Source organism: Heterodontus francisci, chromosome 1 (genome assembly GCF_036365525.1).
Source record: "Heterodontus francisci isolate sHetFra1 chromosome 1, sHetFra1.hap1, whole genome shotgun sequence".
NCBI lineage: Eukaryota > Metazoa > Chordata > Chondrichthyes > Heterodontiformes > Heterodontidae > Heterodontus > Heterodontus francisci.
In genome coordinates, this window is record NC_090371.1 from 96,686,148 (window position 1) to 96,713,825 (window position 27,678).

Consider the following 27,678-nt stretch of genomic DNA (forward strand, 5'->3'; position numbering starts at 1 on the left):
TAGCCATAGTTAGTCTTCCTTTCTCACTGGAATGTGTCTCTGCTGAGTATTATGAAATATCTCTTTCAATGTCTGCCACTGCATCTCTAACGATTTATCCCTGAACTTAATTTCCCAGTTTACTTTAGCCAGCTCTGTCTTCAAACCCTCATAATTACCCTTATTTAAGTTTAAAACACTAGTCTTAGATCCACTCTTTTCATCCTCAAACAAAATGCGAAATTCAATCATGTTGTGATCACTGCTACCCAGGGGTGCCTTTACTATGAGGTCATTAATTAATCCTATCTCGTTACACATTACCAGATCTCGAGTAGCTTGCTAACTGGTTGGCTCTAGAATGTGCTGCTGCAAGAAAATGTCCTGAAAACACTCCATGAACTCATCTTCCAGGCTACCTTTGTCAATCTGATTTGTCCAGTTTACCTGTAGATTAAAATCACCCATGATTATCGCCATACCTTTCTCACAAGCCACCATTAATTTTTTCTGTGTACCCCGTCCTGCAGTATGGTTACTGTTAGGGGGCCTATAAACTACTCAAGCAAGTGACTTCCTACCTTTACTATTTCTTATCTCTACCCAAACTGATTTAACATCTTGATTTTTTAGAACTATGGTCATCTCTCTCTATTGTTACTAATATCATTCTTAATTAACACCACCACCTTTTCTTAGTTTTCTGTCCTTCTGAAATGCCACGTACCCTTGAAAATTCAGGTTCCAGCTGTTGCCATTTTGCAGTCATGTCTATCAGATTATATATATTTATTTCTATTTGAGCTATCAATTAATTTGTTTTGTTATGAATGCTACGTGAATTCAAATACAGAGCCTTTAGGTCTGTCTTTTTACTTTTTATGCAACCTCTAGCCTTAGCTGCTTGTACACTCTTAATTTTGTACACTCTGTCCTTTCCTGCCATGCTCTGATTCTTACTTCCTTTATTGCTACCTTGCTCTCTTTAATTTATCATCTCTTCTTTCAGTAATACAGAACCTGAGTATTGCTGAAAATAGAGACATGTTGTCGAAGCTTTTCGTCTTGCATTAATCAGGACAATCGCAAGAATAACCAATGCAAGGGAAAACAACAACTTATACTGTATGAGAAGAGAGTGCTGATTGGTTGGCAAGTGAAATCTGATTGGTAGAGGCATTGCCATGGTGAATGCACCAATTTATGGTGACTGACAGTTAACTGCCAAGCTTTGTTTAAAATTTAAACCAGGCAGCTTGACTCTGATTGGTCAAGGCATTGCCCTGAAGAATGAACCAGCGAATGACTGTCACTTATTTTGTTCAACTGAAACAGGCGCCATGTTTGTACATATTCTTTCTGTCTGCAAAGAACAGGGCCTTGTGTGTCAATATATGTATCTTCCAGTATGCGCAAATTCGCCACACTGCAAGCCCTACTGACAATCTTAAAGTGGTTGTCAGCGTAATTCTTAGCACACTGCGGATTATTTAGCAAATGTTGTCCAATCGCAGAACCGCATCTAATGTTGGACATTGAGTTTTGCAAGCCTGGGCTGGTTGGGTACGCCCCATACCTTGCCTGTTGCGAACAGCAGAAGGGACATGTTTTTTGATACGATCCGCCATTCTTTGGGACATACGGCCAATATACCTAGCATCACACTGGCATTGAAATGCATATATCACATTACTCATTTGTGTGATGGGTAGAACGTCTTTTTGGCTTAACGGCAGCATCCTTTTACTGGCGGACGCCACACGTGTTGCTACTGCATAGCAGCAGCGTGAACCAGCGAGCTTTACCAGTTGCTCAAATTTTTGGATACATTACCCTTCCAGGGTAAGGTAGACTGGGCACTTTTTGGGGCCAAAAAAGACGGCCTTAGGCCCAATCATAAGTTTGTGTGATATACAGCGAGAAATGATCTGATCAGGGTAGCCATTGTCACGCAGGATGTTTTTGATTCACCCTATTTCAGCATCAAGCTTGCGTGGTGAGCAAATGGCTCAGGCCCTATTTATGAAGTTGCCGATAAGGCCAATTTTATAGCGCGTGGAACTGTAAGAATCCCAACATGTGTATTGACCAGTGAAGGTAGGTTTCTCGCTGTATACCATGAGAAATAGGTGACAGCCACTTGCTGGTTCATTCCTCAGGGCAATGCCTTGATCAATCAGAGTCAAGCTGCCTGGTTTAAATTTCAAACAAAGCTTGACTGTTAACAGTCTGTCACCATTGGTATGCTTTCTGATTGTCCCGATGAGTGCAAGATGAAAAGCTTCGACAATATGTCTCTATTTTCAGCAATACTCAACTATGGTCCTGTTAGTTTGACGTCTGTAGTTTGGAAAATGCTAGAATCTATTATAAAGGATGTGATAACTGGACACTTAGAAAATAATGGTAAAATTGGGCGCAGTCAACATGGATTTATGAAAGGGAAATTATATTTGACAAACCTGTTGGAGCTTTTTTTGTTACTTGCAGCATAGATAAAGGAGAAACAGTGGATGTGGTGTATTTGGATTTTCAGAAGGCTTTTGATGATGTCTCACACAGGAGGTTAGTAAATAAAATTAGAGCACATGGGATTGGAAATAATATATTAATATGGATTGAGAATTGGTTAACAGACAGAAACAGAGAGTAGGAATAAACGGGTCATTCTCAGGATGGCAGGCTGTTACGAGTGGGGTACTGCAAGGATCAGTGCTAAGGCCACAGCTGTTCACAATCTATATAAATGTTTGGATAATAAAAGCAAAATACTGCAGATGCTGGAAATCCGAAATAAAAAGAAAACAAAAAGTGATGGAAATACTCAGCAGGTCTGGCAGCATCTGTGGAGAGAGAAGCAAAGTTAACATTTCAGGTCAGTGACCTTTCATCAGAACCAGAAATGATTTGGATGTGGGGACCAATAGTAATATTTCCAAATTTGCTGATGACACAAAACTAGGTGGGAATGTAAGTTGTGAGGCAGATACAAGGAGGCTTCAAAGCGGACTTGGACAGGCTAAGTGAATGGGCAAGAACATGGCAGATGGAATACAATGTGAATAAGTGTGAAGTTATCCACTTTTGTAGAAAAAAACAGAAAGACAGAATATTTCTTAAATGGTGAGAGATTGGGAAGTGTGGATATCCAAAGGGACCTGGGTGTACTTGTTCATCAGTCACTAAAACATGCAGGTGCAACAGTCAATAAGGAAGGAAAATGGTATAAAAACAAGAAATGCTGGAACCACTCAGCAGGTCTGGCAGCATCTGTGGAAAGAGAAGCAGAGTTAACGTTTCGGGTCAGTGACCCTTCTTCGGAAATGGTATTTTGGCCTTACACGCAAGGAGATTTGAGTACAGAAGTAAAGATGTCTTGCTGCAATTGTAAACAGCCTTGGTGAGACTGCACCTGGAGATTTGTGTACAGTTTTGGTCTCCTTATCTAAGGAAGGATATACTTGCCAGAGGGGATACAACGGAGGTTCACCAGACTAATCCCTGGGATGGCGGGATTGTCTTTTAAGGAGAGAGTAAGGAAACAGGGCCTGTATTCTATAGAGTTTCGAAGAATGAGAGGTAATCTCATTGAAACTTACAAAATTCTTCCAGGGCGTAACAGGGTGGATGTAAATAGGATGTTTCCCCTGGCTGGTGAATCTAGAACAACGCCTCATTCGCTGCTTTTCTTCCCCGCTCCCTCCTGTCGTTCTCTCCCACGCCCGCCTGCTCACCAGCCAGGGGACACAGTCTCAGAATAAGAGGTAGGCCATTTAAGACTGAGATGAGGAGGAACTTCTTCAATCAGAGGGTAGTCAATCTTTGGAATTCTCTACCTCAGAGGGCTGTGGAAGCTCAATCACTGAGTATGTTCAAGACTAATGGCATCAAGGGATATGGAGATAGCACAGGAAAGTGGCATTGAGGTAGATGATCAGCCATGATCTAACCAGTTCGACTGGCTGAATGGCCTCCTCCTGTTCCTATGTTCCTAGGTCTGCTGCCTCTCTAGTCTCCCAAGTGAGGGAGAGTAATAACTTTACTACTGCTAATAATAAACTTAACCAATACTAATCTACCTAACCAGTAATAGTACACCCTACCAATACTGAAACATTATCTATAGAATTAATGACCTCACCAATAGTCAGATACATTACCAATAATAACGGAGTGTCTCCTGACAATGCAGCCAAGCACCGACATCATCACTGCAGTCTGAACTGCGCACGTGTGCAGAACACATTCATCCTTTCACATGTACAAAATGCTCCCGAGCTTTGCCAGCTTTGCCAGTACTAATGTGCGCATGCGCGCGAATACATCATCACTCAAAGGGACGTCAGCCCCCAGCGCAGGTTTTGGAAAGCAACCTAATTCACCGCTTCTCTTCTCCGCTCCCTCCTGTTGTTCTCTTCCACACCCGCCTGCTCGCTGCTCCATTTCACGCTCCCGCCACTTCGCCACTCCATCCCACCATTCGCTTCCTGCCTCACTGCTAGCACCCTACTCGCTCCACCTCCCTCCCCCCAAACCGCCACTTCTCCGGCCAGTAAAGCGGGGAGCGAACGGCGGGAGGGATTGGCGACCAGTCAGGCATGGGAGAGAATGGCGGGATGGAGTGGCAAGCATTCGGGAACGGTGGGAGGGACCGGCGAGAAGGCGGGCGCGGGAGGGTGTGGGCAAATGAATGAGGTGATTGAGGCGGCGATCACAGGAGGGAGCAGGGAAGAGAATCAGAAATCATAGAGGGTACTGTTGGGGGGGTGGGTTGGAGGCGGTGATTGCGGCCATTGAGGGGTGAGGGGGTTTGGGTTCAATTCTTTTTTTTGTGAAAATTGAGCAGCGCCATCTTTATTACTGGTAGCTGCCTGAGACGTCGCAGACAGTGACTTTTCTGTCGACGAGGCTGCATTTGTGGATGTGCCGGTATTGCGCCACCTAGTGGTTGCATTGTCAGCGAATGCAGCCCAGTATTAACTAGGACATACCCCCAGCCAATCTAATTAGCTTTACTGCTATTAATAAACCTTACTACTGCTATTAAAACCTTACAATTACTAAAATTAACAGAGTTTTGAAAGGTAAATGAGAAAAATACTCACCAACTAATCAACTACCTACTTTCCTGTGACGTCCCACTGATGTTATTTTCTCTCAGAATGTGGTCGGTTCGCTCTGGAGCCACAGACTTGACTGGTTAGCTCTTTTAAACTGCTCGCTGGTCCCACTCTCTCCTTCTCTCCTTCCCACTGTCACTCTTTTAAACTGCTCGCTGGTCCCACCCTACCTCTCGCTCCTTCCCACTGTCACTCTTTTAAACTGCTCGCTGGTCCCACTCTCTCCTTCTCTCCTTCCCACTGTCACTCTTTTAAACTGCTCGCTGGTTCCACTCTCTCCTTCTCTCCTTCCCACTGTCACTCTTTTAAACTGCTCGCTGGTCCCGCTCTCTCCTTCTCTCCTTCCCACTGTCACTCTTTTAAACTGCTCACTGGTCCCACTCTTTCCCTCTCTCCTTCCCGCCACTGCTCTTTTAAACTGCTCACTGGTCCCACTCTCTCCTTCTCTCCTTCCCGCGACTGCTCTTTTAAACTGCTCGCTGGTCCCACTCTCTCCTTCTCTCCTTCCCGCGACTGCTCTTTTAAACTGCTCGCTGGTCCCACTCTCTCCTTCCCACCACTGCTCTTTTAAACTGCTCTCTGGTCCCACTCTCTCCTTCTCTCCTTCCCGCGACTGCTCTTTTAAACTGCTCGCTGGTCCCACTCTCTCCTTCCCACCACTGCTCTTTTAAACTGCTCTCTGGTCCCACTCTCTCCTTCTCTCCTTCCCGCGACTGCTCTTTTAAACTGCTTGCTGGTCCCACTCTCTCCTTCCCGCGACTGCTCTTTTAAACTGCTCTCTGGTCCCACTCTCTCCTTCTCTCCTTCCCGCGACTGCTCTTTTAAACTGCTCGCTGGTCCCACTCTCTCCCTCTCTCCTTCCCACCACTGCTCTTTTAAACTGCTCACTGGTCCCACTCTCTCCCTCTCTCCTTCCCGCGACTGCTCTTTTAAACTGCTCTCTGGTCCCACTCTCTCCTTCTCTCCTTCCCGCGACTGCTCTTTTAAACTGCTCGCTGGTCCCACTCTCTCCTTCCCGCGACTGCTCTTTTAAACTGCTCTCTGGTCCCACTCTCTCCCTCTCTCCTTCCCACCACTGCTCTTTTAAACTGCTCTCTGGTCCCACTCTCTCCTTCTCTCCTTCCCACGACTGCTCTTTTAAACTGCTCGCTGGTCCCACTCTCTCCTTCTCTCCTTCCCACCACTGCTCTTTTAAACTGCTCACTGATCCCACTCTCTCCTTCTCTCCTTCCCGCCACTGCTCTTTTGAACTGCTCGCTGGTCCCACTCTCTCTCTCTCACTCCTTCCCACTGCAACTCTTTTAAACTGCTCGCTGGTCCCACTCTCTCCTTCTCTCCTTCCCACCACTGCTCTTTTAAACTGCTCGCTGGTCCCACTCTCTCCTTCTCTCCTTCCCACCACTGCTCTTTTAAACTGCTCGCTGGTCCCGCTCTTTCGCTCTCTCTCCTTCCCGCCACTGCTCTTTTGAACTGCTCGCTGGTCCCTCTCTCTCTCTCTCTCTGCCTCTCCCTCTCGCCTTCCCGCCACCACTCTTTTGAACTGCTCGCTGTCCTGCTCTCTCAACTAAGGATTGCACCAAATTAGTTCAAGAACCAAGTCAACCGAAATTTGTCTTATCCAGACTTAATACTGAAGGAGAAATAGAACCTCATTTCACCTTTCTTCGGGATGCAAAATGGGGGTGGGGTGTCCAATTTCGAGGAGCTGTGTTCCATTTTACTCAGACAATACTAAGGTGACCCTGGCAATCACCTTTCATATCACTCATATCTTTGTATATGCTAAAGAGGGGTCTAGCACCTTGTTAAGCAATCCTTTCAGAAATTGATCAGCAATGAGCAGAGCATGCACCAAGCAAGCTCTTCTCATGTTTTTCTATTCTTGCTGTGGCCTCACAAAAAGGTAAGTTTCTTTTATGTAACTTAACTTCATGCTGAAGAGATTTACCAGAAAGGTACCAGGGATGAAGGTTAGCTTGAGGGACTACAGACACTAGAAGTGTTCATGTTAGAGTAGAGAAGATTAATCCATTTGATCGTTTCTCAGCCTTTTGCCTAAGATCAAGTGTAGTATCTGTTCTTATCGGTGCTTATTTGATTGAGAAGAGACCATGATCATTGCCTTTTGATCCTGGGAAAGCTTTGAGTAAAATGGCTATAACCAATCTTCGAGCTTCGGGCCAGGGATTGCGCAACACCGTTCGGATGGTCGTGAAGGACAAGGAAGGAGATGCACCGGTCGATCGCACCTTCTTCATCAAGAAAATTCTCTTCGATTGCTGCGGGTTTCAAGCGACGGACGTCTTCTGCCTGCAGGATTTCCCCAGCAGTGGATACTTCGACGTGACGTTCCGGAACGTGGCGGGATGCATCAAGTTCCTGAAGGCGTCCAAGGAGAAAGGGGACCGGGCGTCACTGTCGATCCTCACAGCGGAGCCGCTCTTCACGCTTCCGTCACAATGGGACCGGGTGGTGACGATTCACCTCTACAACTCCCATGTTCCGGTGGTGGATGTACTCACCTTTCTCGCCAGGTACGTCGAGGTGGCCGGCAGCAGCACTGATGTCAAGGACCCCTTTGGGATTTGGACCAGCAAGCGGCAGGTCAAGGTGACCTTGAAGGTCGATCCCAGTGGAGCCATCATCCACCCTCCCTCCAGCTTCACTATCGGGGGAAGTCGAGGCTTCTTGGTCTACGCTGGGCAGCCCAGAGTTTGCCGCACCTGTGGCAAATCTGGTCACATGGCAGCCAACTGCAGCACGGTTGTTTGCAAGAACTGCAAGGAGGAAGGCCATCAGACCAAGGACTGTAAGCAGACAAAGTGTTGCAACTTGTGCGGTGTGGCAGGCCATCTCTACAAAACCTGCCCCAAACGCTGCCTCTGTTATGCTCAGACGGCAAGGTCCAAGGAAAGGCCGGGAGAAGGTTCGACGAAGGCGTCCGCTGTTCGAAAGGAGACCAGCAACCTTCTCCGCAGTGAGGAACTTCAACCTGAGAAGGAGAAGGAAGGGGAGGCAGCTGAAACCAGCGACCCAGCACCTACCCTGCGCTCGGAAACCCCTCCTCCACAGACAGAATCAAGGGAGGAGGAGGCAGCAGATGGACAAACAGGTCAGTGGCAAGTGGTCCAGAGGAAAACCACAAAGAAAAAACATCCCAAAGTGGAACAGGCCACCACCCAAACCAGTGGCAAGAGGAGGCTATCTTCTGAATCAGACTGCAGCAACTCCTCTTCACTAGACGGGGGAATGCTGGAACAACAGCCCCTTCAAAAGAGGCGGCAGAACTCCAACGAGATGGATGATAAAGCATCCCAGCCCCCGGGCACTGGAAGCTGTGATGGGCCCGGCGTGCCCCAACCCCATAGCGCCACACGTAACGACGTGGCCAACGCATCTCAGCTCCGGGACACCGGGAACAGTGATGTTTTCGAGGAGGAACAGATGGAAGCAGCTGAGGACGACCCAATCCTCTCTGCCTACAAGACCCCCCCGATGTCACCCCAGCGGAACAAACACTGCATGAAAAAGCAGGAGGGGTTTCTGAGCCCAACCACCGTGAAACTGCTTGCGCACACGATGAGTATGCAGGAACATCCCGAAGGACTGGGACTAGCAAGGACAAATGGTATGGGACGCAAGAACTAATTTTTTTTAAAATGGGTGTAAGAATTGCTTCCATTAATGTGCGTAGCATTAAATCTACTACGCGATGTGTTTCAACCTTGGATTACCTGGCCAAGGTCAAAGCTGACCTACTGTTTCTGCAGGAGTGTGGAATACCACACCTCAGCACCTACAGGCAGTGGTCGCGATGGTGGTCCCACGGGCCATCGATCTGGTCGGGGGGTAATGATTGCCGTTCCTCAGGCCTGAGTATTCTGCTGCGGGGAGGGAGCTTCACCATCTCCGAAGTTAAGGAGGTGGTGGGCGGTCGCCTCCTCGTAGCAGACGTAATGTACAACAATGTTCCGCTCCGGTTGACCAACGTGTACGCCCCGGTACAACGCAGCGAGCGGCTGACCGTCTTCCAGCAGCTCCCACTACTGCTGGCGATGTCCAGGCCGGTCATCCTAGGCGGTGACTTCAACTGCATCATTGATGCGGCTGGACGATCCGGCAGTGACGACAGCAAACTGGACGTTACGTCCAGATTCCTAACAGAAACAGTTAAAGATGCCAAACTGCACGACGTCTTCAGCAAACCTGCAGACGGAGCGCAGCACAGATACACATGGTCAAGATCAGACGGGTCTGCCCGTTCCAGGATTGACTTCCTGTTTGTGTCCCGTGCTGTCACGGTCGGATCCACCAACGTCAAGCCGGTGTTCTTCTCCGACCACTGCCTCTTACTGGCCGACTGTCACTTACAGGACGACCAGCGGGTTGGCAGAGGGACGTGGAAGCTCAATGCTACACTGCTGATCCCAGAGAACGTTGAGGAACTCAAAAGGGATTACAAAGGTTGGAGGACCGTGAAACCCCTCTTTGAGTCTCCAGTTCACTGGCGGGAAGCGATCAAGGAGAACATCAAGAGGTTCTTCATCCACAAAGGTGTTCAGAGGGCGAGAGAGAGACAGAGGGAAATGTTCCGACTCCAGAAAATTATGCAAAATCTACTCCGGTTGCAGTCAATGGGGGTAGAGGTCAAAGAGGACCTCCAAGAGGTGAAGAGCCAGCAGGCCTCGCTCTTTGCCAAGGAGGCCTCCAAGATCATCTTCCGGTCCAGAGTCCGCTCCATCGAGCAGGATGAGACGTGCTCGTGTTACTTCTTCCAAAAGGTACACAGAGAGAGCTCTGTTATCAGCAGCCTGAAGGAAGAAGATGGCTCGGTAACGTCTTCGCAGTCCGACATACGAAGGATCAGCAAATCCTTTTATGCTGGGCTGTATGACGCGAAGCCCACAGACAGCAGAGCCTCCCAGTCCTTCCTGGTCTTAGATGACAGCAGGAGGAAGAGACTGGACAAGCCGCTAACTCTGGACGAGCTGACAAAGGCCGTCGAGTCCTTCGAGACGAGTAAAACTCCCGGAAGCGACGGCTTACCGGTCGAGTTGTACTCGGCCCTGTGGGACTGGGTCGGCCCGGACCTGCTGGAAGTATACGAGAGTATGCTCCTGGCCGGCAGCATGTCAGAATCCATGAGGAAAGGCATCATCACCCTCATTTACAAGCGGAAGGGGGAGAGGGCAGTAATCAGAAATTGGCGGCCCATCTCACTGCTTAATGTTGACGACAAGATTCTGTCCAAAGTCATAGCCAGTCGAGTCAAGTCTGCTCTGGAGTTGGTGATTCACCCCGATCAGACCTGTACTGTACCCGGCAGGAAGATCTCTGATAGTCTCGCGCTACTCAGGGATACGATCGCCTACGTACGGGACAGGAGGGTGGACACCTGCCTCATCAGCCTGGACCAGGAGAAGGCTTTTGACAGGATATCGCACACCTACATGATGGACGTGCTTTCCAAAATGGGGTTTGGGGAGGGAATCTGCAATTGGATCCAACTGCTCTACACAAACATCAGTAGCGCACTCTCAATCAACGGGTGGGAATCGGAAAGTTTCCCGATCAAATCTGGAGTCAGACAGGGCTGTCCTCTCTCCCTGGTCTTGTTTGTTTGCCGCATTGAACCCTTTGCTGAGTCTATTAGGAAGGATGCGAGCATAAGAGGGGTGACAATCCCAGGCAGCGGAGGCACTCAGGTTAAAACCTCCCTGTACATGGATGACGTCGCCGTCTTCTGCTCGGATCCGCTGTCCGTGCGCAGACTGATGAGCATCTGCGACCAGTTCGAACTGGCCTCGGGAGCCAAAGTTAACCACGGCAAGAGCGAGGCCATGTTCTTTGGGAACTGGGCTGACCGATCCTTTGTCCCCTTCACCGTCAGGTCAGATTACCTGAAGGTGCTGGGGATATGGTTCGGAAGGGCCGGGGCGTGCACCAAAACCTGGGAGGAGCGAGGAGCCAAGGTACAACAAAAGTTGAGCATATGGGGGCAGCGATCTCTCTCCATTGTGGGTAAGAACCTGGTCATCAGGTGCGAGGCGCTCACGTTGTTGCTGTACGTGGCGCAGGTCTGGCCCATACCCCACTCCTGCGCTGTGGCGGTCACCTGAGCCATTTTCCGCTTCATCTGGGGATCTAAAATGGACCAGGTCCGGAGGGACACGATGTTCAAATCTCTGGATAAGGGCGGGAAAAATGTACCCAACGTGGCCCTCATCCTGATGACCACCTTCGTGTGCGGCTGCATCAAGCTGTGTATAGACCTCCATTACGCAAACTCCAAGTGTCACTACCTGCTGAGGTTCTATCTGTCCCCGGTGTTGCGAAGGATGGGCCTGGTCACATTGCTGCAAGTTGGGTCTTGCCGTACCACCTATCCTTCATGGAGCAGTTTCTGCAGGAAAACACCTTTGACCACCGGTCCATCAGGCAGTGGTCTGCACGGAATGTCCTCAAGGCCCTACAGGAAAAGGAGACGGTGGATCCTGTCGGATGGTTCCCCGAGCAGACCGTCAAAGTCATTTGGCGGAATGCCTCATCACCAGAACTTTCAAACAAGCACCAAGACGTAGTTTGGCTGGTGGTGAGAAGGGCCCTCCCCGTCAGATCCTTCATGCGCACCCGAAGTCTCGCCCCCTCCGCACAATGCCCCCGCGGTGGCTGTGGTGGGGAAGAGACGGTCGCCCACCTCCTCCTGGAATGTGTCTTCGCAAAGCAGGTGTGGAAAGAGATGCAGTGGTTTTTGTCGAGGTTCATCCCAAGCAGCTCTGTAACACAGGAGTCTGTGCTCTACGGGCTGTTCCCAGGGACGCACACCGAGACAAACATCAACTGCTGCTGGAGGACCATCAATTCGGTGAAAGACGCCCTTTGGTCTGCCTGAAACTTGCTGGTCTTCCAGCGCAAAGAGTTGTCCACCACCGAATGTTGCAGACTGGCACATTCCAAGGTCCAGGACTACGTGCTGAGGGACACACTAAAGCTTGGGGCAGCCGCAGCAAAGGCTCAATGGGGAAAGACCACAGTGTAAGGTCCCCCCACCAAGCTGAACTGAGGGGCTGGATCCATGGGAAACCCCTCGAACTGTATCGTTAATATTTTCAATTGCTGTAAATGTAAAACTGTAATTGACATGACAATTGTGAAATGGAAGGGTTGTGAAGAAACTCATGATAGTATTGAAGGAAACTGATCTCCCTTGCAATGTTTGTATTTTTTGCTGCTGTTTTGAAACTGTTTGGCAAAGTAATTTTTACAGATTTTTATGAATAAAGTATATTTTGGAAATTAAAAAAAAAGAGAAGATTAATCCATCAGAAAAGAAGAAGGGGGATCCTGTCGGATGGTTCCCTGAGCAGACCGCTAAAGTCATTTGGCGGAATGCCTCATCACCAGAACTTTCAAACAAGCACTAAGATGTAGCTTGGCTGGTGGTGAGAAGAGCCCTCCCTGTCAGATCCTTCCTGCATGCCCGAGGTCTCACCCCCTCAGCACAATGCCCTTGCGGTGGCTGTGTTGGGGAAGAGACAGTTGCCCACCTCCTTCTGGAATGTGTCTTTGCCAAATAGGTGTGGAAAGAGATGCAGTGGTTTTTGTCGAGGTTCATCCCAAGCAGCTCTGTAACACAGCAGTCTGTGCTCTACGGGCTGCTCCCAGGGACGCAAACCGAGATAAACATCAACTGCTGCTGGAGGACTATCAATTCGGTGAAAGACGCCCTTTGGTCTGCCCGAAACTTACTGGTCTTCCAGTGCAAAGAGTTGTCACCGACCGAATGTTGCAGACTGGCACATTCCAAGGTCCAGGACTACGTGCTGAGGGATGCACTCAAGCTTGGGGCAGCAAAGGCTCAATGGGGAAAGACCACTGTGTAAGGTCCCCCCACCAAGCTGAACTGAGGGGCTGGATCCATGGACAACCCCTCGAACTGTATCCGGAAAATACTTGTTTTCTGTAAAATGGACATGGCATGAAAAATGAAATGGATACTCCTGTATTGAAGGAAACTGATCTCCTTTGCGCTCTTTGTATTGTTTGACTTGGTGCTGTTTGGAACTGTTTGGAACTGTAAGAGATTTTCAAAATTATGAATAGTTTTGATAGAGTAAATAGGGAGAAAGTATTTCCACTGGCAGGAGAGTTGGTAACCAGAGGATACAGATTAAAGATAATGTTTTTACCTAGCGAGTTTTATGATCTGAAATGCACTACTTAAAACAGTGGTGGGAGAAGATTCAATAGTAACTTTCAAAAAGGAATTGTTATTTACATGCAAAGGAGAAATTTGCAGTGCTATGGGGAAAGAGCAGGGGAGAGGGAATAATTGGATAGCTTTTTTAAAAGAGAGAAATCAGGCAAGATGGGCCAAATGGCATCCTTCTGTGCTGTATGTTTTTATGATTGTATGTGAATCCAGGATGAACAGAATGCTGCCTTTGTGCCAGAAATGAATCAGGCAAAGAATAAATGAGGCAGTAAAAAAATTCTGTAATAAAAACAGAAAGTGCTGGAAATACTCAGCAGATCTGGCAGCATCTGTGGAGACAGAAGCAGAGTTAACATTTCAGGGCAATGATCTTTCATCAAAACCTTTCATCAGTTTCACTTTTAATCACAATGGAAGAATTTCCCAAATTACAAATTGTTACAATCTGAGACAGACTTTGAACTAAACTACACAGGACCTACAGGATAAAAGAGCATCATCTGTGTGTGGGCATTACAGAAACAGTTGAAATTTATTTATGTCTTATTTGTAGTACAGCATCTAATTTACATGGGACCAGTGGGTGCTTACATCTTCAGGAGGCCCCTTCCCTGTGTAAGAGAACACATAAGAAAAAAAAACGTATTCCTTTCTGTGTTGGAACCCCAACCCTTTGTGGGACGCATCTATACCATCTGGTGGGTGGTATCCTTCATCTCATTAGGCATTACCAAGGACTAACACCTGGCTCGGGTATAAAATTAAAACCCGACCCGGGCCTGACCCGACAACAGCCAACCCAAACCCAAACCCTTTAAGTTTTTTAAATGCCAGACCTAACCTGAAACCAACACATATTTGTTGGTCAGGTTTGGTCGGGTAGCCAGGCTTTACTGCAGAGTGCAGAGTCCCGACTGCACGTTTCCCGCCTTGACGCCCTGAATGTTCTTTTGAAAATTACTTCCCAGAGCAAGACAGCACTGTCCACGTCCAGCCCGACCTGACCCGAACCCGAATGCTGGACCCGGAAGAGAGACCCGACCCGACCCGAACCCGACACATGTCATCAGGTCTGGTCGGGCTCGGGCCGGGTAGCCACACTTTACCAAGGACCAAGGAAAATATGGGCCTAAAAGTTCTGAAAGGGAGGAAGATGGGAATTCCTGAGCATAGAGCCTAGCCAGCTGAAGGCATGGATACCAATTATGGAGCAAAGGAAGGGGAGTGCACAGGAGATCATAGTAAAATGAATGAAGGTGCTGGAGGAGATTAGAGGAATGAGGAAGAGGCCACAAAGAATATAAACATGAGGATCAGAATTTGAAATTGAACTGTTTGTGGACCAGACACTGATACAGAACAACAAAAACAAGGTTGCTGGGTGAATTGGGGCTTAGTACAACAGAATACAGGCAGCAGAATTTTGGATAGGCTGAAGTTCATGAAGATCAGAGGAGAGGGAGACAGGCCAGGAGAGCACTGGTGTAATCGAGTCCAGAGCTGGCAAAGGCACAACTAGAAAAAAGCAAATGCAACGAGATCTTGGGAAAAAAGTACTAATGCAACAAGGCAACAATAAAAATAGAGCTAGTGCAGCCTGACCAAGAGAAAGCATTTAGCCACAAAGTCCCTGCCCCTTTAACCTGCTAGAGGCTTTTAAAACCTGTAGCACTACCTGAACCTCCTGTCCATTGTGCCATGTGCCCAATGGCAAGACATGACATGGGCCCAGCAGACATCCACTCAGGCTAAAATGTGAGTGCATTGGGGTAGGTCCAGCCGAATTCACTTCTGATGTACACTTGCAGTGTGATTGAACACAGGCCCCAGAGGAAAACTGGCCTTGAACGTGTTTCTAAAAATCACATGAGACTTAAGTAAAGAAAAAATATATTAGTTTTACTTCAACAACTGGAAAAAATGTTACAGGTCTATCAAAATTCCTTCATTTGGCAGGACTCACGTAATAGGTTAAACAGCATTAGACTTGGGAATCTAAGAGTAATAATGTAGAAATCACTTTCTGTGCAACAGAACAATTTAAACAACATTACTAACATTCGCAATTCATTTCCAAGGCCCGAGTTATAGTAGATTTTTCATATTTGTGATTAACGCAGGAAATTGATATGTGGTTTTTTGCACCTTGAGATTACTCCGTGGCCTCTGTGCATTAAATACCATTTCACAAATCAGGAGACTCAAGATGAATGACAACTTTTGTAGCACTGCTCAAAAAGAAAATAGAATACAAAGATACATAGCCATAAAAGCTTATCAGACCAGCAAAATTGGAACTGCACTTACAGCTGGCAAAGGAGATACCAGCAGGGAGGAGCTGGTCTCACATGGGGTTCACATCCATGGAGTCTGGCCTGAAAGGTGGCTAGCTGAAATATGAAAAACTGTATTAGCCAGAAGCTCCTAAAGGTCTGTTATGGAGAAGGGGGTTTTCTACAATTACTCTGCTGGAGGTTAATGTGCAATGAGAGTGGTATCAAAGAGAACTTCTGCCAGGTAAAATGTCATTAGAGATGTTGTTACCAGATGGGTACCAAAGAAGGATAGCCCTGTATGGTGCCAAAGAGCACCTACCTGTAAAGTGTCACGTACAGGCTGGATAGAGGTAGCCGTTTCAATGAACAATTCAATGAACAAATCCAAGATTCACCGTACTTGCAAGCAAATGAGAAATTCAATGGCACCAGATGAAATGTGAAGGTAAATGTACTCTTCCTTCCTTCAAGGCAAGGACCCAATGTAAATGTTCATCTATTGTACCCTGATAGAAATAATCACACATCATACTTTACAGAGCATGAAAAACAGACCGCAAACTTTGGGAGACAGTGAGTAGTGGAGCTCTATAATTAATGAGAAAGGAAGTGAAAAGCTAAGCCATGCTGATTAATACATTAGTCGCCAGTCTGATCCACATGTGGACAACCTGATACTGCAGTGTTAGCTAGGGATGAGCCATCGGCGTAACATTTGAGGGCAATGGCAATCTTTTCTGCTATTGGTGCTGCCACTGCTATACTGCAAATCGAATTACCCTCTGAAATATGGATAAAATGTCTGAAAAGAAAATGTACTAAAAAGGTGCCGTACAAAAATAACATACCAAAGCAACTTAAATATTCTTTTGCCCACGGAGTTCTCTTGCTTCCATTCCAAATAGGTACTGAAGGAAATAAAGAGCAAACCCGGTACAGATCCCAGTTTCTCCATCTCCGACGCATCTGCTCTGATGATGCTACCTTCCATGACGGTGCTTCTGATATGACCTCCTTTTTCCTCAACCGAGGATTTCCCCCCACTGTGGTTGACAGGGCCCTCAACCGTGTCCGACCCATTCCCCGCACCTCTACCCTCACCCCTTCCCCTCCCTCCCAGAACCGTGACAGGGTTCCCCTTGTCCTCACTTTTCATCCCACCAGCCTCCATATCCAAAGGATCATCCTCCGCCATTTTCGCCACCTCCAGCGTGATGCCACTACCAGTCGCATCTTCCCCTCCCTTCCCCTGTCAGCATTCCGAAGGGATCGTTCCCTCCGCGACACCCTGGTCCACTCCTCCATTACCCCCACCACCTCGTCCCCGTCCCAGGGCACCTTCCCTTGCAATCGCAGGAGGTGTAATACCTGCCCATTTACCTCCTCTCTCCTCACTATCCCAGGCCCCAAACACTCCTTTCAGGTGAAGCAGCGATTTACTTGTACTTCTTTCAATGTAGTATACTGTATTCGCTGCTCACAGTGTGGTCTCCTCTACATTGGGGAGACCAAGCGCAGACTGGGTGACCGCTTTGCGGAACATCTCCGCTCAGTCCGCAAGCAGGACCCTGAGCTTCCGGTTGCTTGCCATTTCAACACTCCCCCCTGCTCTCATGCTCACATCTCTGTCCTGGGATTGCTGCAGTGTTCCAGTGAACATCAACGCAAGCTCGAGGAACAGCATCTCATCTACCGATTAGGCACACTACAGCCTGCCGGAGTGAACATTGAGTTCAATAATTTCAGAGCATGACAGCCCCCCACTTTACTTTCATTTTTAGTCATTTTTAGTTATTTTTTTCTTCCTTTTTTTTGCATTCCTTTTTACATTTTTTGCATTTATTTCATTTCATCTTAGTTTGTTCAGTTTGCTTACCCACTGTTTTTTTCAGGTTGTTTTTCTTCAGGTTTGCACTTGCTGATGTTCTATATTCAGTATATTCACACCTAATCTGTACTAATGCTTTGTCTTTCAAAACACCATTAACATATTGTTTGCCTTTGCTCCGTGACCTTTTGGTCAGCTATGTGGCCTGGTCCAATCTGCACCTTCTCCTTTGTTATCTCTTGCCCAACCCCCACCTCACTTGTTTATAATCTGTGACTTTTCTAATATTTGTCAGTTCCGAAGAAGGGTCACTGACCCGAAACGTTAACTCTGCTTCTCTTTCCACAGATGCTGCCAGACCTGCTGAGTGAATCCAGCATTTCTTGTTTTTGTTACAGATCCTGCTGAATTGTTCTAGGTGTTCATTTGAATTAAATCTAAGGCCTCATTGAGATTAATGCACATTGCAATGAATGGAAATGAAAATTAGACAGATTTCTATAATGGATAATGGATCTGCAACACTGGTTTTATGCACAGACAATATAAAAAATCAAGTTAAAACACAACTGTGAAGTGAAAGGGAGGAATTATGAACATTAACAAGGATATTAGAATGAAGCAGAAGAGATTGGTAGAATTGGTAGAAGGAGTGGAATTGAGGCAGATAAAGTAAACTGGGCCAGATCAAGGAGCCCATATCTGTACTTGATACACATAGAATCCAGACTGCAATAACGGATAAGAGCCCAATCTAAGAGATCAACTAATTACAATACATGAATACTTTGTTGACATTTTTCATCCAGTATTAGTTTCATATTTTTCATACAATTTAGGGAGGATTACAAAGGGGTTTGGATCTGTTGAGTTGGAAAATGTTGCTTTCATGTGTTTTGATTTGTTTTATTTTCTGTCCCCTTCTAATTATACCCAAATGAGATAGGTTCCCATACCGTGTATATACACACTGTGCATAGTTGGTTGTAATAATTTCTAAGAGCTTTGGTAATAGATGAGTTATGTTACACATTTTGCACTAATAAAAAGTGTTTCTATCATTATTTTGCTGTACAATGTGGATTATACCCAATATACATGACTCTATGGCTCTATATAATTTTCTTGGAGTTAGTTTCTGGATTGATATTCTATGGAAACATTAAATTTCAAGGAACCATCATCTTTGAAAAATGTTCAAAGTCATTAGAATGTAAGTGACAAACCACATCCTCTTATCTATGTTAAAGATAGTGAACATATTCACTCACTCAGTCTTCAACCACACACTGACTGATGAAAATGCTATTCCCGGCTCTGTTCAGCTGCGTGCCAATTATTTTCTTACTAATACCAGGCTGTAAGTAAAATCATAGAGTTTCAACTCTTCTATATGTTGGCTAGGAGACTTCTTTTTTGTTATCATACTTAGTTTTGTATATTGGAAGATTTATTGTTAACTGCTATACTGCAAATCAGATAAACTCATAAAGTGTATTTGCATATTGCGTATGGTTGGTTTAATATTTCTGAACACCTAAGAGCTTCACTAATAGGCCGATTACCTGACATATTTTGCATTGATGCAAAGTACTTTTGTCTTTATTTTGCTGAACAATGTGTGCTGTGCCTTGGCGTAAATTCATCAAACTGAGAATGCTTTAGAGTTTAGCAGATAGTGTGAGGCCACCTTAAGACAGTAGAATTTCAAGAAGTTGAAGCTAAGCTTGCAACGCTGAAATCTAATTTTCAGAGACCCTATGGGCAGATCTCTGTGGTAGAAAGTTGTACTGTTTCTGGCTAGCAGGTGATGCAGAACCAGGGATACAATCCGAATCTAGAAACCCTGCATTACTTTAATCATATAACCTTTCCCATGTCAAGTTTATGTTTAATTGATTTGGCTATTTTACACATATATTGATTGTAATTAATTAAATCATCAAAAATATGAGGTTTGCTTTTGATGTTAATGTTTTTCCCAATGACAGTATTTTACTGACTGTGACATACTCCAGTAAAATTTCAAGCCTATAACCTACTGTTGATGATATTAATCACAATTTGTAGGCTAGCCCTAGAAAAGTGAATATGTCATAGAAGCCCAAATGGTTCACTAATGTCCTTCTGTGCAGGAGACCTGCCACCACAATCTGGTCTGGTCAACATATAACTCCAGTCCCACATGGTGTGATTGACTTTTAATGCCCTTGTGGCAACTAGGGATGGGCAATAAATACTGCTTGCCAGTGTTGTCCACATCTAAGGAACAAGTTAAAGAAAAATACAAATGTGTAAAATGTCATTCTAATGTATTATCTTTGATTCTTTTAGACTCTGAAGTGCCTGCAGCCTCCCCCACCCCCATAGAACATCTATTTATTTATATTTTTATTATTCTAGACAATTGTGTGAAAATTATTGGAGGCAAGGAAGCTGTACCCCATTCAAAACCTTACATGGTGTCCATCCAGTATCAAAAACAACATATGTGTGGAGGAGCTTTAATCAAACCCAGCTGGGTACTGACGGCTGCACACTGCCAAAAGTAAGTTAAAACAGATAACTGGATTTTTAAAAAGGTAAAGGCAATGTGGGGAAAATATTTAAAATTTTCTTTAAAGCAATTTTTCTAAGAAATGTGAAAAAGAAAAGGAAAGGGCCAGTTGGCCCATCAAACCAGTCCTATCCCAGTATTATAACTTACGCACGTCATCAACACCCCCCCCCCCACCCCCCCCCCCCCCCCAACCCCTTTACAATCTCCAGGGAGTGGGGGGAAAAAGCAGCAAAAACCTTAGTCAATTTCGGAAAAATCTGAGAAATTTCTCTCTGACCCACAAGTGCAATAAAGCCAGTTCCAAGAGACCACAACAACAACTTAGATTTTACAGTGCCTTTAACATAATAAAATGTCCCAAGTTGCTTCACAGGAGTATTATAAAACAAAATCTGGCACTCAGCCACATAAGCAATACTAGGTCAGATGGCCAAAACCTTAGTCAAAGAAGTAGGTTTTAAGGAGTGCCTTAAAGGAGAGTGAGCTAGCGAGGTTTAGGGAGGGAATTCCAGAGCTTCGGGCCTACGCAACTGAATCTCAGCCACCAATGGTGAAGCAATTAAAATCGGGATGTCAAAAGGCCTGAATTAGATGAGCGCAAAGATCTCAGAGGGTTGTGGGGCTGAAGGAGATTACAGAGATAGGGAGGGGTGAGACTATGGAGGGAATTGAAAACAAGAACGAGAATTTTTATAATTGAGGTGTTACTTGACTGGGAGCTAGAGAGTACAGAGGTGGTGGATGAATGGAATTTTGTGCGAGTTAGGACATGGGCAGTCGAGAATTGGATCACCTCAAGTTTATAAAAGGTAGAACGTGGGAGGCTGGCAAGGAGTTCATTAGAATAGTCAATTTTGGAGGTAACAAAGGCATGGATGAGAGTTTCAACAACAGATGAGCAGAGGCTGGGGGAAATCGGGTGATGTTACAGAGGTGGAAACAGGCAGTCTTAGTGATGGTGCTGATACGTGGTCAGAAGCTCATCTAGGGGCCTAATATGACACCAAGGCTGCTAACAGCCTGGTTCAGCCTCAGACAATAGCCAGGGAGAGGGATGGAGTCAGTAATTAGCAAATGCAGTTTGGAGCAGGGACAGAAGTTAATGGTTTTGGTCTTCCCAATGGAGGAGATTTTTGCTCATCCAGTACTGGATGTCGGATGGGAACTCTGATAATTTAGCAACAGTGGAGGAGTCAAGAGAAGTGGTGGTGAGTACAGCTGGGTCTTGTCAGCGTACACATGTAAACTAACACAGTGCTTTTGGATTATCTTGCTGTGGGGCAGCATGTAGATGAGAAATAGGTTGGAACCAAGGATGGATCTTTGGGGGACTCCAGAGGTAATGGTGCGAGAGCAGGAAGGGAAGTGATACCCTAGTTGCAACTGGATAGATAAGAGTGGAACCAGGCGAGTGCATCCCCACCCAGTTGAACAACAGTGGAGAGGCGGTGAAGGAGGATGGTGTGATCAACTGTGTCAAAGGTTGGAGACAGGTTGAGAAGGACAAAGAGCGATAGTTTACTTTTGTCACAGTCACATAGTATGTAATTTGTGATTTTGCTAAGAGCCAGTTCAGTCCTGTGACAGGGAAAGAAACTCGATGGGAGGGATTCAAACATGTAGTTTCAGGAAAGATGGAAATGGATTTGGGAGGTGGCAACATGTTTAAGGACTTTGGAGAGGAAAGATAGTTTGGAGAAAGAGCGGTGATTTGCAGGGATGGTGGAATCAAGGGTTGTTGTTTTGAACAGAGGGATGATGGCAGCAGATTTGAAGGAGAGGAGGACAGTACCTGAAGAGAGGGAACTATTAACAATATCACCCAACATGGGAACCAGGAAGGAAAGTTGGGTGGTCAGAAGTTTAGTGGGAATAGGATTGAGAGAACATGAGGTGGGTCTCATGGACAAGATGAGCTTGGAGAGGGTATGAGGAGAGATGGAGAGAAACTAGAGAAAGGTGTGAGTTCAGGGCTAGGGCTATGGGGAAATTTAGAGGAAGTTTGGCACAGTGGGCTAGTGGAAGAGAGGGAAACGGCAGAGGTTAGCTGATCGCATTGTCTGAATCTTAGCAACAAAGAAGTCCATGAGCTCCTTGCATTTATTGTTGGAGATGGGGGTGGAGCAGACTGGGGAGAGGGGTTGATGATGACGGTTTGCAGTAAAGAAGCCGTTGGTTATCTCTGCCTTCCATAGATACATAGAAAGACACAGCGCTGAAACAGATGATCCAAGATGATCCTGGTATAGTAAGCAGTTTTAGCAGATGCGAGCAGGACTTTATGTAGTCCAGCCAAATATAGCGGTGAATGGCTAAACCAGTTGTCCACCATATCCATTCAAGTCGGCATCCCTTGTATGATGGGGCGACACATTTTCCAGTGACCTGGCTCCCTTCTATATATGGAGAAATATTGTCACTTGCAGGAATTGCTAATCACCTTATGAACACTTGTAATCAACCCATACTCACTACACATGCTGATAGCTTATTCCAGATGTTCCTGCAAAGAAAAGTACCTTCTTGCATCCAAACTAGTTCTACACTTTCAAAACATAAACTTATGTCCTCTAGTCCCCCCTAACCTATCTAGTGCCTACCCACTTGGACAGAGTCTAATCTTTTCATTATTAAAAATACTTCAAATGAATCTCATCAAAGCCTATGCTATTTCAAAGTAAAAAGCCCAGCTCTCTAAGTTTGTCCTGATTATGCAAAGTGTTTCCATAGTTCAGTATAAGTTCATATCATGGTGCTTCTACTGTGAAAAAAATAAAAAGATATAAGAAAATAAATTCTCAGCTCCCATTACAGTTCACCACTGAAATCCAGCTAAGCATGAGAAAATAAAGAGGAAATCATGAATTACATCAATAATCTTTCCTACCAGATTCACAACCTTATCACCACCAAAATTGCCTGTTAACCTTCCCTGGAACTCCACTGGCACCTTTCACCTGTCCAACTGCTCACTCCCCAGCCTTTCTGTCTGAAATGCATCAGCCAGTAGCTGTCACCTCAAACCCCATTCACCTGCCTGTTACTGGGCCTCCCTTCCTAAACCCAGGAGCTTGCAAGAGATTACCAGTAAATGTAAATCTCGAGGAATGATAGACAGGCTAAAAAATATGTTTCCAAGTGCAGAGTAGGACCCAAGGATACATAGGATTGTGATTGTATGGATGTTATTTTTAAAACTTTCTGAAATGAGAATACCTTAAAATAGTCTTTGAAATGATCACTTTTATAATAACTTGATTGACTGAATTTACAGTTCGCTGTGAGACTTCCTTTGAAATTTCTAATTTGAAGGTGTTTGGTTCAAATCAATGCTGATAATAAAAACCAATTATCTTTCGCTGAAGCAGAATTTTAAGAGACTTAATTTACTAGTGCTGCCACCCTAACTCTAACCCAACGAAAAATGATTAGGACAAAGTAAAGTGTAGTTCACAGTCAAGGATCATTTATAAAATTGCATATGCTTTGACTGTGTTAAATTTTTGTTAGGATGATGCATGTTATTAATCTTGGAAGCCTTGACCTACATTGGCTCCATGCCCAGTAACACCTCAATTTTAAAATTCACTTCCTTATTTTCAAAGCTCTCCATGGCCTCCTCCATTCCCATCTCTATAACCTTCTACAGTCCTACAGCCCTCCGAGATCTCTGATCTCCTCCAATTCTAGCCTCTTGTGCATCCCCAATTTTCTTCATTCCACTATTGGTAGCCGTGCCTTCAGCTGCCAAGGCACCAAGCTCTGGAATTCCCTCCCTAAACCACTTCTCTTTCCTCCTTCAAAATGTTCCTTGAAACCTACTTCTTTGACCAAAATATCTCCTAGTATGGCTCAATGTCAAGTCTTGTTTGATAAGGCTCCTGTCAATGTTGGGATATTTTACCAAAGTAAAGGTGCTATATAAATGCAACAACAAATTTGTACTGCTATCAAATTGCAAAGTTAACATGAGGATGTTTAATAATCTATATTACAGGGTGAGAAATGAAAACTAAACCTAATGCTATTAGAGCATGGGGATTACAAGTTTACTGCCACTCTCAACTGTACAGAGAGTATTAGATCTCAAATGTGAAAGTTCAAGTTGTTTGAGGGCTGACACAAAGCCAGTAACAAATGTCCTTACTCTGTTAGGAACTGATTTTAACATAATTACTTCAGTAACCTTGCAGAATGGAAAACCTATGTATAATAGTTTAGTTTCACTTGCACTGCATCTACACTACACTGCACAATTAGTAGTAACATCAGCTCTTATGTATATTTTAAAAATTCGTTCTGTGAAGTCGAATTAACCCGAGGTTGTATTTAGATTCTGCACTGATTCCCACTTACAACATACAACTCTAGTTACTGTGTTACATGACAGAGGAGGCTGCAAAACTCATGGTTAGCTTAAAAAAATCAGTGGGGGTGAAATCACATAATGAAATATTAGAAAGCAACAAGTGTCCTGGCGAATCGCATAATTGGGGCTGTAGATAGGACTTTAAACTAAATAGTGGGGGGAGGGTTCAGTTGCATGGAAAATTAGGAAGTCAAAGTTAAAGAAGAAGGTAGGAGTGCAGGTTAGTGATGAGGCTGATTGCTACCAGAAAATAAAAGGAAGGGACAGAACGCCATATTGCACCAAGGAATCATAGAAGAGTAGGGAAACTTGATAATAGAACAAACTTAAAGGCTTTGTATCGGAATGCACAAAGCATTCAGAATAAAATAAATGAGTTAACAGCGTAAATAGAGATGAATGGGTATGATTTAGTGGCGATTACTGAGACGTGGTTGCAAGGAAACAAGGTTTGGGAATTGAATATCCAAGGGTACTCAGTATTTCGGAAGAATAGGCAGGAAGGAAAAGGAGGTGGTGTAGCTTTGTTAGTAAAGGAAGAGATCAGTGCTGTAGTGAGAAACAATATAGGCACTGGAGATCAAGACGTAGAATCAGTCTGGGTAGAAATAAGAAATAGCAAGGGAAAGAAGTCCTTAGTGAGAGTAATCTATTGGTGCCCAAACAGTCGTTCTGCAGTGGGGCACAGTATAAACTAGGAAATACTGGGAGCTTGTAAGAAAGGTACGGCAATAATCATGGGGGATTTTGATATGCATATAGACTGGATTAATCAAATTGGCAAGGGTAGCCTCGAGGGAGAGTTCATTGAATGTATTAGATATTGTTTTTTGGAGCAATATGTTGTGGAACCAACCAGGGAGCAGGCTATTCTAGATTTGGTATTGTGTAATGAGGTGGGATTAATCAATGATCTCACAGTTAAGGATCCTTTAAGGAAGAGTGATCATAGCATGCTAGAATTTCAAATTCAGTTTAAGGGCGAGAAACTGGAGTCTCACACTAGTGTTCTGGAGTTAAACAAGGGTAATTACATAGGCATGAGGACAGATTTTAGCCCTAGTGGACTGGGCAGGAAGACTGAAAGGTAGGACAGTTGATGAGCAGTGGCAGATGTTTAAGGAGATATTCAAATCCTCCCAACTAAAATATATTCCAGAGAGGAAGAAAGATTGTAAGAGGGGAAAAAAACATCCATGGCTAAGCAAGGAAGTTAAGGGTAACATGAAGACAAAAACGAAGGCATACCATATTGCAAAGGCCAGTGGCAGGCTGGAAGATTGAGAAACATTTAAAGATCAACAAAGGGTTGCTAAAAATGTAATAAAAAGAGCAAAGGTAAATTATGAAAGAAAACTAGCACAAAATATAAAAATGGATAGCAAAAGTTTCTATAAGTATATAAAAGGAAAGAGAGTAGCTAAAGTGAATGTTGTTCCCTTGGAGGATGTGACTGGGGAGTTAATAGAGGGGAACACAGAAATGGCGGAGACACTAAATCAGTATTTTGCCACAGTTTTCACGGGGGAGGACACTAGTACCATCCCAATAGTAATGGGTAATGCAGAGGTCATAGAAAGGGAGGAACTTAGAACAATCATCATCACTAGGGAAAAAGTATGGAGCAAACTATTGGGATTGAAGGCAGACAAGTCCCCAGGGCCTAATGGCCTACATCCTAGGGTCTTAAAGGAAGTGGCAGTGGAGATAGTGGATCCATTAGTTATAATATTCCAAAATTCCCTGGATGCGGGAAAGGTTCCAGTGAATTGGAAAAAAGCTTATATAATGCCCTTATTCAAAAAGGGAGGGAGGCAGAAAGTAGGAAACTATAGACCAGTTAGTTTAACATCTGTCGTTGGGAAATTGTTAGAATCCATTATTAAGGAAGTAATAACAGGACATTTAGAAAGTCAAAACACAATCCATCAGAGTCAGCATGGTTTTATGAAGGGTAAATCGTGTTTGACTAATTTGCTACAGTTCTTCGAAGATGTAACAAGCAAAGTGGATAATGGGGATCCTGTAGATGTAGTATATCTGGACATCCAGAAGGCATTTGATAAGGTGCCGCACAAAAGGTTAATACACAAGGTAAGATCACATGGGGTTAGGAGAAATTTATTAGCTTGGATAGAGGATTGGCTAACCAACAGCAAACAGAGAGTCGGGATAAATGGGTCTTTTTCTGGTTGGCAAGAGGTAGCTAGTGGGGTGCCACAGGGTTCGGTCCTCAGGTCCCAACTATTTACAATCTATATTAATGACTTGGATGCAGGGATAGAAGGTACTATAGCCAAATTTGCAGATGACACTAAAATAGGTTGGATAGTAAGTTGCAATAAAAAAATAAGAAATTTACAAATGGATATGGATAAGTTAGGTGAATGGGTCAAAATTTGGCAGATGGAGTTTAACGTGGATAAGTGTGAGGTCAGAAGAATAGAAAGGCAAATTATTATCTAAATGGAAATAAACCTCAGAGTGCTTCGGTGCAGAGGGATCTGGGTGTCCTCGTGCATGAATCGCAGAAAGCTAGTATGCAGGTACAGCAGGTAATAAGGAAGGCAAATGGAATTTTGGCATTTATTGCTAAAGGAATAGAGTATAAAAGTAGGGAAGTGTTGCTGCAACTGTACAAGGCATTACTGAGACTGCACCTGGAGTATTGCGTACAGTTTTGGTCCCTTTACTTAAGGAGGGATGGAGTTGCATTGGAGGCAGTTCAGAGAAGGTTCACTAGATTGATTCCAGAGATGAGGGATTTGTCTTATGAAGAGAGATTGAGCAGTTTAGACCTTTACTCTCAAGAGTTTAGAAAAATAAGAGGAGATCTAATTGAGATATATAAGATGATTAACGGGATTGACAACGTAGACGTAGAGAGGATGTTTCCTCTTGTGGGGCAATCTAGAATGAGAGGTCATAGCTTTAAGATAAGGGGTACCAGATTTAAAACAGATGAGGAGAAATTACTTCTCTCAAAGGATCGTGAGCCTGTGGAATTCACTACCCCAGAGTGTGGTGGATGCCAGGACATTGAATAAATTTAAGGAAGATATAGACAGATTTTTAATTAGTAAAGGGTTGGAGGGTTATGGAGAATGGGCAGGAAAGTGGAGCTGAGGCCGAGATGAGATCAGCCATGATCGTATTGAATGGAGAGCAGGCTCGAGGGGCTGAATTGCCTACTCCTGCTCCTAGTTCTTATGTGGACAGGATTCCTTTTGTCTACTGTTTAAACAAAGTATTAGCCCAAGTTAACACTTTAATTAATATAGTGGAAAGAGAATTTGCATACAAACACCACATTTAAAATATTTGCGATTAA

The 27,678-nt window shown here is 44.8% G+C and overlaps 1 protein-coding gene and 1 pseudogene across 1 annotated transcript in view; both read left to right on the top strand.

Moving 5' to 3' along the window:
- LOC137356463 (uncharacterized) overlaps positions 1–27,678 on the top strand; it is a 109,692-nt gene that overhangs the window by 73,088 nt on the left and 8,926 nt on the right. The window contains exon 6 of the mRNA XM_068022599.1: positions 19,753–19,966. Coding sequence (XP_067878700.1) covers positions 19,753–19,966 — 214 coding nt within the window. The remainder of the gene's footprint in view (positions 1–19,752; positions 19,967–27,678) is intronic.
- Positions 7,135–7,243, top strand: LOC137377837 (U2 spliceosomal RNA; annotated as a pseudogene).